The sequence below is a fragment of the Arvicanthis niloticus genome, chromosome 14 (assembly GCF_011762505.2).
Source record: "Arvicanthis niloticus isolate mArvNil1 chromosome 14, mArvNil1.pat.X, whole genome shotgun sequence".
Lineage (NCBI taxonomy): Eukaryota > Metazoa > Chordata > Mammalia > Rodentia > Muridae > Arvicanthis > Arvicanthis niloticus.
Genome location: NC_047671.1, coordinates 17,881,058 through 17,893,932, shown reverse-complemented (window position 1 = coordinate 17,893,932; position 12,875 = coordinate 17,881,058). Strand labels below are relative to the sequence as shown.

The following is a 12,875-nucleotide window of genomic DNA, read 5'->3' as shown; positions in this document are numbered from 1 at the left end:
GTCCCAGTCAGTTGATTCTGTGGGCTCTGATTTTATAGCTACCCTTCCAGTATATCTTACCACAGTTCCCATATTAGAGAGAATTTTTGTCAATCTCAATAACTATTTGGGTGCATTATATTATCCACAGTACTGGCATTGAAGATTATTTTAGAAATAACAGAAATTACAATTAGAGTGGACCCACAAATTATCATTTAATGGGTTTAAGATTTGGATGTAAAAACCCATTCTTTTCTCCAAGTCTCAAAGGCATTTAAAAAACAAATAATATTTGTTGCCCTGTTTTAACTGTATCCACAAAAACTCACATTAAATTTTAATTGTCATTTTTGTTTACATTTAGACGGAACATTAAGATGAAATTAAATGAAACATTTGCCATCATCCATGAATGAATGTTCCTGTGGCAAGAGGATTAGTTACTGAAGAAATTAGTTCCTGATATGAATGATGAATTTGGCCCAATTTTCTTTTTTAAATTGTTTGCATTTTCATAGTCCTTCATGAGATGACTCTCATACTCTGGTGTTATGGTCATAGCCTTCAGAATTACCTACTCTTGTTTAGGAACCCCCTAGTTAGTGCAATCCAATTGTAATAGTAGAAATGTATACATTCTACACACATAAGAAAATGTCATCGTGAACCTGAGTATTTTGTCCAGTTCCTATGTGTCAATACTGTTTAAGAAAACATAGGTCATTAATCAGACAATAAAAACTCAACGTAAATTGTTTAGTTTTAGATCTCAAATAGTTGAAAATCTCTTATAGAAATTAGAATGCTGTCTAATTTTGTTTTCTATTTTTCTCTCTGACAACATGAAACAGTATTACTATTTCATATGAAACATTAAGTAAAATAGATTACTGTGGGTTGATGTTTATATTATGTGATGATTGTATAAATTCACCAAAAGATGAGTAATTTGTAGCAAGATCATTTCTAAATACCTATTCATAGGGAGTAGTGTCAATCAGATGATATTTAAGAACAGATACTTTAAGGCTTACATGAAAGTTTCACATATGGAGAAATCCATTTGCTAAATTCATCTACACAAAAGTTTGGTAGAGATCTTTTGTTTCATAGAGAAGCTTCTAGTTTTATAAAATGGAGAAGTACTGTACCTGAAATTGCTACTGGTGATTCGCTATTGCTAACATTAATGTTTTAACTCTCTACCCAAAACTATACTAAAGTGCTTGGCACCTTGAAGATTTTCATACAAACAGCCTGACAAATCCAATAACACTGAATGAGCACAACAATAATTAATGCAAATTAAATATCAGGTTGAAATACAATATTCAATACAATCATGGTTACAATAAGACTTTTGGGAACATGGGATTTTTGTCATCCCTCAAGGAAGCTTATAATCATTTCACTTTGGTACCCGTTCATAAACACCACTGTTGATTGTTAAGAAGAGGTGTTGCCGAAGTTCCCGAAGAAATTTTGGGATGAATAAGGGGAGAGCTCCAGGAAGTCATGTTAACCCAAATCACAGAAAGTAATGGCTTTGATAGAGGTCTTTTCTGAGACTGAGTTGAAATTCCCAAGAGTATATTTTCCCACGTTAGGGAGAAATTTTGCTGCACTCTTGCTCACAATGAACAAGCAAGCAATGGTATCAATCTTTTGTGCGACAACTGCTCTCAAAGGCCATCTGTCATCACTAGCATTCTGTGCCAGCTGGGTGGGCTATGATCTCCACTGATTGGAGCACTAATCAAATGTTTCCAGACAGAGATCTTGTGGATTGTATTCCAGTACATGTGTAGTCTTAAGTTATGAATACTATTCAAGCAATCACATCAGGAGAGGTTTTAAGTTCAGACCTTGGATTTCTCTGAAACAGAATTTCTACACTTGGATGCCAAGTTCTGCTTCAGAGATACAGGTTGTATTATAATCATCTCAGACCATTCTTTGTAAACTGTATCTCTGTATCTCTGTTAAAAACAAAAACAGAAAAGAAGGTTTTGGCCATCATGTATCACATCAGTTCTACTATGTGTGGGAGCACTGTGAAGCTCAGCTCAGTCTTCTGTATGTCTGTGAGTCTATGTTTGAGTGCAAAGACTTTAGGGAATAAAGTCACTGTGAAGAAAGTATTGTATATCTATCCTGCGTTAAAAATTCTATCACTAAAACAGATGATCCTTGACTAGTGTTACTCTTCAAACTTGGAGTCTTTAACCACTATAATTTCTCTCTTTGATGTCTAATTTTATACACCATATGGAGATGTATATCTTATTCAAGCAGCATGATTGCTTTCATGTTATCCTTGTTAGAAAATTGCTATGCTCTTCCCACTTTTCAGCCCATAAAATATCGATGCATGTTTATCATTACTGTTATTCTATATAGGCCATGAAATATGAGAACTCTCTTAAATTCAGTGTCAAATAACCTTTCCAGAAAATCACTCACAAATTAAAAACATCACTTTCAAATTTAGTTCCTATGGGTTTCCACAGGACTGATGCCTGCAATTTGACATCCTTGTTAGAACTATGAATTACTTTGTTATTGCAGATGTCCCATTATCATAGTAAAAAAAATAGAACACAACAAAAACACCTGTCTAACAAATACAGCTGTGTAAATAAAAAATCCATTTCTACCCTTCAATTATATCATACAAAAAGAAAGAATTAAAGCATTTCCAATTTTTCACATCCAAATCAATACATCTATGTATGTTCTAGGCATTGAAAACTTGGGGTCAACTCCTGCACATTTTACAACACTGGATTTATATTGAAAATCAATGACTCTACTTACTAACTATAAGAATATCAGCTCCTAGATATGTTATACAGGATAACCTAAACCACATTAAATCTTTAAGTGTGCAGTACTTGCTGGCTTATTAATGCTTTTGAAAACATGGTCAAATTGTCTATAAAAATAACAGTTGTTCCTGAGTATGAGCCATGAGAAATGGAAGAAAAAGGCAAAAGCTCTTTCAAATATGCTTTACTGACTGTTTTTATTGCTTCAGTTCAAGCCACAAAAAGAAGTATGCATGACATTTTTTGAGGTTAATAGCAGATGCAGTGACTTATCTTTTTGATTGTATTATGTTTAAATTCCCAAATGTATTTTACTTATTTTTGCCACAAAGATGTAACAGTGGGAATAAAAGCTACATTTTTGAATTCAGATTCTTTCAAACCCTTAAATAGGCATATAGTTATAAACCATTCTTAGTAATAAGCTATTTAATTCATATCTTGTCTTTCCATTGGGTAGTAGGGTAATAAGCTGGAGTAGTGAGGAGTTACTCCATGCTGATTAGATGTACTTAGTATCCTACCCAGTTCAGAGAAATAAAGATTTAGAGATGAATTATTTATCTTTGAGTACATTTTATTAAAGGATGCAATTTAAAATGATTGTGCTTGAGGGAAAAATAATCACAGATTTGTAATTGTCTGAATAGCGTCTTGCCCAAATTTGTATACTGTAGGAATATCAGCATTCAAGCACACTTGCAGACATATCCTTTGGACAGAACAAAATCATTCTGGATTTAAGTGAGCACAATACAAATGATAATGTTTAAATCTTTAACGTGTGACTTGTTATTTTTTTTATTCCCCATAACTTTCAATGAATAAGATATGACTGATTTTTTAAAAGTCTATTAGCTAAAGTTGTTTATAATTTTAAAGACTATTTTCTATAATAGTTATGCTCTAAGCTACATTACTTTTGTTTAAAAGTATTGTAAAAATAGAATTATACCTTGGAATACATCCTAAAATTTGAAAAACTGGGTCTGTTTTGTATCTCTGTGGAAAAAAAATTAACTCACAATGCATATATGCTTATGTACATGTGCATATAATACATATACACAGTGTTTTCTATGACATTCTAGGATGTTATTCAGAGTATGGAAATTCCTGTTACTCGTGTGCTTCCTGAATCTACTGCCACTTACTTTTATCATTGTTACTACATTCAAAGAAAATAATCACTAATTTAATGTCTATTTCTCTACTTGCAAATGAGATTGAACATTTTATCATGTTTATTGGCAATTTAGAGTGTTTTGAATTGAATTTCCAGTAGTGTCTCTGTTCTATGCCCATCGGTTATTTTATAAACAGAGTTTATTTCATGTTTTTAATGTTTCATGTGACCAAAAAAATTCATTGACAAAAAAGTGTCAAGGAACCAACCCTCTGTATTTTATATAAAGGAGAAATGAAATTTCCTCATGCCTCTGTATGTCTAATATTAAATCTTAGACATATTAAAACATTTTCTGTAAGATTTTTCAAAAGTTTTATTTTTCTCAAAGTGACCACATGTCATATGGTGATCCACAAGCTCTATCAAGCATATAAGTCTTACTTTAACATCAGTTATTTTTATCCTTCATATTACTTCTTCATGGCTAAGGAAACTATATCATAGGCTTGACTTTTTCAAATCTTTGTAAATAGTATATTGGATATTATATCTGGCTTTTAACTTCAACAATGCCCACGTAGGCTTCTGTATAGTTTTAAAATAGGCAGTATTATATTCTATAGTCTACCTTGGAAACAGTCTCACAATTACAATGATATCATACAGGCAATATTTCCATGGGAACAAACTATGTTATTTTGAAATCAAAGATTATAGGCTAAGGAAAAGACAAAGCGGTATGTCGTGTGTGTCTCTGTGTGTGTGTGTGTGTGTGTGTGTGTGTGATGATTCTAAATAACATTTGCTATGTAACTTGTCTAGAGGAAAAATTAAGTGGTTAATCTCTCCATTGGCAGTGATAGTTTATTCACTAGACATAGGTAGATTCAAATAGAATATCAATAATTCCACTTACTACAAAATACGTTTAGTTCGCCCCTAATCACACAATCACATGCTCTCCTGTTGCAATGGCTTATCATTTTCAGCTCTATTTGACTTAGAATCACACGGGAGTTCTTCCTCTGAGAATATCTTGGCAGCACATCCGGAAAAGATTAGCTGAGGTGCAAAGAGCCACCCTGCATACAGGTGGTGCCATCCCATCGATTGCAGTCTCAGACTGAAGGACCTGAGCACAAGCATCCTCCTGTCTCGGCTCTCTGGATGGGAACACACTGCAACCATTACCTCATGTTTCTGCTACCATAATTTCCCTTTCAGGATGGGCTCTACCTTGAAAATGCGAGCTGGAATAAGCCCTCCTTTCCTTACATTATTTTGTCAAGTGTTATGTATGACACAGCATCGAGAAAAGTAACTGATACAGCAACTGTCCCTGTTTGTTGGCAGACAATGTGATAAAACTGATCTCTTTGCATCTGAAATTGGTTTGTTGAACAGACATAGAAAAACTTAGAGATGAAGGATAGAGAGCGTTTGGATATTAAAAGCCAAGCAATTCTGGAAAGAGTGTGCAAATATCATATTCTCCTATAGGATTGCTCTTCCAGTAGAGAAACCTAGTCTGTGCTTGTGATGGTTCTGGAGGTAACAAAGACTCTACTGGGAGCTGGGCTAGATGCCTTTCATGTTATGTTATGCCCCAAATCTGGCTAATTTCTGCCCATCTCCTGAAAAATATAGTGAGGCCAAATTTAAAGGTAAATGGAATAAATAGGTTTATTATGTCAAGAGAACACAGAGAGTACAGAATCTATGATGTGTCTTGGAGAGAGAGAGAGACAGAGAGACAGAGACACACACACACACACAGAGAGAGAGAGAGAGAGAGAGAGAGAGAGAGAGAGAGAGAGAGAGAAACAGAGAGAAACAGAAACAGAGACAGAGGGACACAGAGATAGAGAGAGACACACAGAAAGAGACAGAGAGGGACAGAGACAAGCAGACATACACAGAGATACTGAGACACAGTCAGAGACAGGAAGAATATTAACATGTGTATTTTCATCAGTAAAATTTTCTGAATTTTTAAACTTGCCATCAAGCCAGGTTGAAAATGGAAGCTTGTAATTGTTAAAGAGACTGATGCCACTTAAAAAAAAAATCCCTTCTATTATGCACTTGGAAAACAGTAAAGGTGTCCTGAAGGCAATTCATCAGGGGTTCCAAGTTGTAAAATTGCAAGTTCAATAGAAAAGAGAGCATGAATTGGGTATTGTGCTAAAGGGTTTCCTTGAGCAAAACACCCACTGCAGGGGGCTCAGTTGCCAAAGTACGCAGCTACCACTATAGCTGTGGCAGATGGCATTCAGAATGGATCTGTAGCTGATAGCAGGCAGTGCTCTCTATGTTCTGTTGTTTTTCTAAACATGCAAAATGAAAGAGGGAGTAAGAATACCATGGAGGTTACAACCAAGGTCCTAGAAAATTACTGAGACAACCTGTGGCAGGAAGAGTTAGATTTTGTGGGGGAAATCTTGGGCTGTGAGTGTAATTCTATTGCATTAAGCTGTAGAGGGGAAAATTAAAGCAATAGAGAGCTGGAATGTTGCTTATGCCAGAGACATTAGTGATGTGGAAAGCTGAGGCAAGAAATAGACCAGGTAAGAAAGGAGCAGCTATGTTTGCAGCTTGTAGAAAAGTTGGATGTGTGAGGCTCCCCAAGCATAATGGAGACTAAGGATGTCTGTAGGCGTTCTAGATGCTGGCCATGGAGCTTAAGAATTTGGTGATTGCCTTTCTCTGCTTGATCTTGCTTGAAGTTGATCCTTTATTATTATATGCCGCAAAAAAATATAATAGAACCAAAAAAAATAGAACCAAATATTTATTTGCACCAAAGAATTCCAACACTGGATCTTTTGCATATAAAAGATATATATATATATGTGTGTGTGTGTGTGTGTGTGTGTATGTGTGTGTGTGTGTATGTATATATATGCATATATAACTTTATGATATATAATATATATTATATATATTACTTTGTCCTTCACATGCATATATATGCATATTCATATGCATACACACACACACACACACACAGAGCAAGGGATGGCAGGGACATAAGAAGAGAACTGATAATTTCCCACAGTTACAGGTCTATTTCTAGTTCACTGGAAATAGTGGCTCTATTCCTGCCTCTCACATACATTTACAACTCTGAGAGCAGGGCTCCTCACTAGATGTCATGTGAAGAAAGAGCAAGGCAGGAGGGGGATAAGTACAAAGCTTAAAATAAACCCAGTGTGGCCACATTACCTGTTAGTTCATGAAAGTGCTAGCATGGAACTTGTATTGATAATATTTTGAATTCCTTCTCATAATAGAAACACTTACTTTTTTTTTTTTTATTACAGATTTTATTCCCCTCCTGGTCCACCCTCCAACTGTTCCACATCCCATACCTCCTCCCTGCCCATTGTCTCTTTTATAATTATGTGGAAGTACAATTTTATTCATTAAAGCATGAATGCAATTTATTGTTTACTCTTGTTTCCTTATAACACAATATATAATTTCATTTTTCCATACTATGTGTTTAAAAATTTCAGTGGCCAAAGAGAAACATGTTACTACTAAAACACACACACACACACACACACACACGAGAGAGAGAGAGAGAGAGAAAGAGAGAGAGAGAGAGAGAGAGAGAGAGAGAGAGAGAGAGAGAGAGATATTCCTATGTATTGTATAGATGCATAACCTGTCAATTTAAAAACCTATGGCCTATTGAAAAGGGTAGAATAGAATAGAAAGTTCAACATCAAGGAGGAGACTAAATTCTGTGATCGAGGCAGGTAAGAGATTTGCCTAGGAAAACGTGAAAAGACAAACACATAGTACATGAGCACAGGCAATCAGTCACATAGATGAATGTAGATTAAAATAAATGAGATAGATTTAAGCTATGTTCTAAAATAAAATAAAGCTATATAGCCGAAGTACTTATAATTGTATTTTGAGTCTGAGTTTTGTTTCTGAGAGCATTGTGTTTGGAGGAAGAACAGTGCATAAATTCTACAGAGAGAAACAGAGAGACTGAGACATAGACAAAGATAGGAGACCTCACTGTAACATTGTAAGCTGTTTTATTTTTTACAATAAATAGGACACAGGTCAAATATTGCTTAACTTACTATTAACTGGACATCATATTCTAATGGATAAAATACTCAATATACAAAAAAATGAGTAAAGAAGGTATAGGGTAGTGAAGTTTTAACTCCATAATAATAATTTGTTAATTATTATTTACACAGATAAGCTCATGGATAAGATTGCTTTGTGTCTTAAAAGGGACTTTGAACAATGTTAGTATTATGAACATTTTGAGAATTTTACAAAAAAAACCCTACATTTATTTTCTATTATAAGAAGTTTATAAGTTGCTAAAGATCCAGTAGAAAAAAAATTTATAGTTTTAAAATTATGCATTTAGATGGCATTGAGACTAGGAATGGACATTATGTGTGTACAGCTGTGCTCATCCATGTGTGCATGGTGTGTTTCTATATGTTTAGACCAGAGGTTTACATCAGTTATCTTCCTCTATTGATCTTTACTTTTCTTTTTCTTTTTTTTTAAAGAAAGAATCTTTCATAAAGACTCAGACTCATTAATTGACTATGCTGGGTAGCCACTGAGCTCTAGAGGTTTGCTTGGCTCTGTTTCCCCTTCCATGTCCTAGTGCTGGGGTTACAGTTATTATGCGTTCACACCTGGCCTGATGTTTTTTTTTTATATTAGGGCTGACTGTCCAGTCTTGGATTATTGTACTTGTACACCAAGCACTTAACTGACTGAGCCAGGGGTGACTTTGGATAATTAATCTTCTTTGAGTGTTAACTTGACTGTAATTGGAATCATTCAGTAGACGAACCTCTGGAAATGACTTTGAATGAATTGCTATGTAGGAAAGCAGTCCCGTCATGAATGTGAGTGATTCTTTTGTAAGTTCTATATCCCCAGATAAGAAAATCATAGAGCTCTTTCTGTCTCTGTCTTTCTGATCACAGGCACATGTAAGTCTCATATTCCTGTACAATACCTTCATGATAGGATGCACTACACTCTTCAAAAATGAACCAAAGAAAGTCTTAAGCCATTTTGGTCAAGCACTTTGTCACAACATTGAGAAAAGTAATGAATACAAGTGCCATCTCTAATTTTCTCAGCATCTACTGTGAATCACTCTGGTGAACCATTACACTTTGCTTTGTTCTCAAGGCCATAGACCTGCCTCAAACTAGTTCTAGACCTATAAAAACTCTGAGCCTTGCTACCTCCATCATATAAAGTGGTGATGAACAAGAAGACAGCTCCTATTAGCACACACTAAAAGTTCTGTTTGCAGGGACTTGCCTTGAGCAATGCACTATAGTAAGCCACTTGCCCAGTGACAGACAAGGGAGGCTGTGCACCCGCTTGTACATTACATATTCATTTTGTATGACCTCCTAGAGCCAGTCCAACCCCCCAACTCAATAATGCATCTTTTTTTTTTTTTTTTTTTTTTTTTTTTTTGGTTTTTCGAGACAGGGTTTCTCTGTATAGCCCTGGCTGTCCTGGAACTCACTCTGTAGACCAGGCTGGCCTCAAACTCAGAAATCCGCCTGCCTCTGCCTCCCAAGTGCTGGGATTAAAGGCATGCGCCACCACTGCCCGGCCTGCATCATTATTTTTTAAAGGAAAATATCTGCCTGTCCCTTTCTCACTTCCCAAGTTCACTTGTTCTTGTCCTCCTCAGTATAAATCTTCACTGAGATAAGTTTAGAATACTTCCATTAGTCTGTTCACTAGAAAATTAGTGATCATACACCCAAGTTACAAAACTATAAGAAAACACCTTATTTTCTCATGTCATCAAATTAGAGAATTGTCTTTATGAAAATTGGATCCAGTTTTGTGACTATTAATGAATATTAATTAGTGAATGTTAACCTCCTATGAATTCCACCAATATTTCTCCAAAAGTAGATTTACGCACTTATAGAAAGCACATCATTCTCCCTCTTCACTCTCTCTTTTTGTAAATTTCCACTTTATCTTGACATTTGTGATGAGGAGGAGAACCACAAAGAGGAACATATACAGCCATTTCATTAGAAGCCTTTTAACAGTTGTTAACTATAAAGTTAAAAGTTATTAGGCAGTAAGAGTTTCGGAGTCAGCGATTCTGAAAAGTAAGATAGGTAAACGTTCTATGATACACTTATTGAGATGATGATACAGAGGGAAATGGGTAGTGAAAGCGTTACAGGGCATATAAAGTTAAAAATATAAAGGTTATTCTTGTTCAGGCCAATAAATGTCAGCTGCCAGGAAAAAAAAAGTCTATGTTCCTTTGAAGTGAGAGTATATTTTATTCCTAAAGCATTTAATTCATCAAAAGCTTGCTAGACTGCGCTGTGTGAACACTGACCTGTGAAGAGGTACCAGAGGTTATTCGGTTCCAGTGTTTCCATCTCACCCCTGCGAGTAGTCTTTCTGTGTCGAATTTTATAGCCAGTAATAAATCCATTTTGTGTTCCCGATGGAGGAGGGAGCCAGCTTACTTTGATACTCTGTAAAATAAAAATAAAATAAATGTAAATTAAGACATTGAAGAGAGAAAGTCAACTGAGCAGGGCCAGAGATGTAACCCAAGCACAGGTGTAAGTAAAACAGAGAAGTGAGAATTATCAGGCATGGCTCCAAGTGAAATCCTTTCCTATATTCTGACAGCAACATAACAGTTTTATTTTAGTACAGATACATACATGTTATTTGATTGACTATGTGCAACATTATGTCTCTGTTGCAACCATCATTAAAATGACAATAAGGGATTCTAAATCGTAAAATCCACTGAAAGGCAGGAACAGGAGATATCAGATGTGTGATACCAACAGGTTAATATCTTATTCTTAAGGCAAACGAGAAAGCTAAGCCTAAGAATTTAAAAATAAAACATACATTACTGAAAAACCAAGCTAATTTTCATTTTAAAATCACTTAAAAATAAAACATACATTACTGAAAAACCAAGCCAATTTCGATTTAAAAATCACCCAATTCTGGGACTTTTTTGCTTCCTATACAACTTGATCATGGTACGGCGGCATGCTGCTGGAGAGAGATGACTTGGAAAGCTTCAATAGGATTTAAACTGTAGCTACTTACATCCAGCAAGCTAGTATACTAACCCTTACTGCCTGGAGTAGCAGGGAGCTCAATGTTCAGAGTTGTTGAACACAAAGGCCAGAGATTCAGATAAGAGGCACACCAGTGAGCAAGGATGTAGGAAGGGGTTATCAGGTCAGATCTGTGAGCCATCCATATTTTTTTCTCACATCTAGTACACAGGGGAACTTAAGTTAGCTAGGGGCAATATCAAATAACCCTTCATGACAGAAAATTAAGAACTTTGAACTAGACAAAAAGAACACAGCCTGAGTCCCCAACAGTGAATCCATAACTTAACCAAAGTCCCACCAGGACCCAGTGTTTGCCCTTTGCAGGTCTGAGTTTTAAAACTTCATTTATATATATAATGGTAATTTCATATGATCAGATACCATCAGAGTCTGTGACACACACTGAGACAAAATGAAGGCATAAGTGCACAATAAAATGTCCTGAGAGAATTAATAATAACACATACAAAAGAGCCCTGAAAATTATAACAATTGTACACCAGAAATCTAGGATAACTTGCTCGATCCTTGTTATAATGAAAACACATGAAGATTTAGATAGTAAATAAGCCTGAAAAATATGTAAGTAAAAATGAAAAAATCTATAGAAACATTGGAGGATAAATGAAAATATATATTTAAAAATTAAGAAGGAAAAAAAAGACTGTAGTAAATTGTATACAAAGGATAAAACACTAAAATCTAGTTCATAACCTGTCAGGTACAAATGGGATAAATGAGAGAATGGGAAGGCAGCAAATTTGAGATAGAAAATTAGAGAAAAAACACAGAATGCAAAAGAATATGTACATCTTTTTACAAAGATGGTAAAAAGTTACTTAACCTTCTAATAGAAGCCTAACCTATAAGAGGTGGAAGAACTTGGGACTAGCTTAAAGAAGATGAAAAAGTATTTAACAGATCAAATGCAAAAGAATCACATTAATATAGTAGCTGTATCTTTGTGAGAGGTGTCTGGGTACAAAATTTTTAAAAATCAACAGTATAGAAAACAAAGAATCAAATAGAGAAGGATATTCCTTAAAATTCTGATCACTGAAATTAAAGACCCAAAGGATTAAGAAAGGCAGGAAATGAAAAGTTGTAAGTAATTCTGATGGTTTTGAGAACAGATTATGAGTGTGTGTGGCTTTGAGTTAACCATGAATTAAAACAAAAAGTAAACAGGCAGTTAAAACTCACAAAATGGTAAAGTTGTCATCTTTGAGCAAGATAAGATGGGAGGGGTTAGCAGTGTAAGAGGTTCAGGGAACAATGCTTTATGGCTTACCCTGCTGAGTGATTTTTCTGCCTCTACTCCTCTCTCTTTTCCTTATGAATAATATAGGAAGCAGCATTCTCTGGTTTTGTTCTATATCTAATAGTCTGAACAAATCCTATAGCAGATGGACCATAGGAATTAGATACTAGAATTAGTGTCCAGGCAGACTGCCCAGTCAATGTCTGGTCTTTCATCCTACAGGGTTCACAAAGAGACCATTTACTGAAATCACCTAAGGGCCCTACTGTATTATCCCTTGTGAAGGAAGCCTGTAAACTTTAACTACCTGCCTGGCTCAACTCTGAGTATCACTGTTTTTACAAATACCATTTGCTTATACTTTAATAAGTTTGTGTGTCTTCAAAAAGGAAAATACTAATTTGATATAGTTTGATATGCTAAGTTACCACATTCAAAAAGAACATATACTGAATAATTGGTTTTTGATTAAATCCAAGTATAGGAAAAACTTAGGTTATAAAAATAAAATACAGGACAATTGCAGAAGCACT

The 12,875-nt window shown here is 35.1% G+C and overlaps 1 protein-coding gene across 2 annotated transcripts in view; it reads right to left on the bottom strand.

The window, feature by feature from the left end:
- Window positions 1–12,875, bottom strand: part of Dcc (DCC netrin 1 receptor) — a 1,059,673-nt gene that overhangs the window by 170,566 nt on the left and 876,232 nt on the right. For both annotated transcript variants that reach the window (XM_034518676.2, XM_076912482.1), the window contains exon 13: window positions 10,328–10,469. In XM_034518676.2, the coding sequence (XP_034374567.1) occupies window positions 10,328–10,469 (142 nt within the window). The remainder of the gene's footprint in view (window positions 1–10,327; window positions 10,470–12,875) is intronic.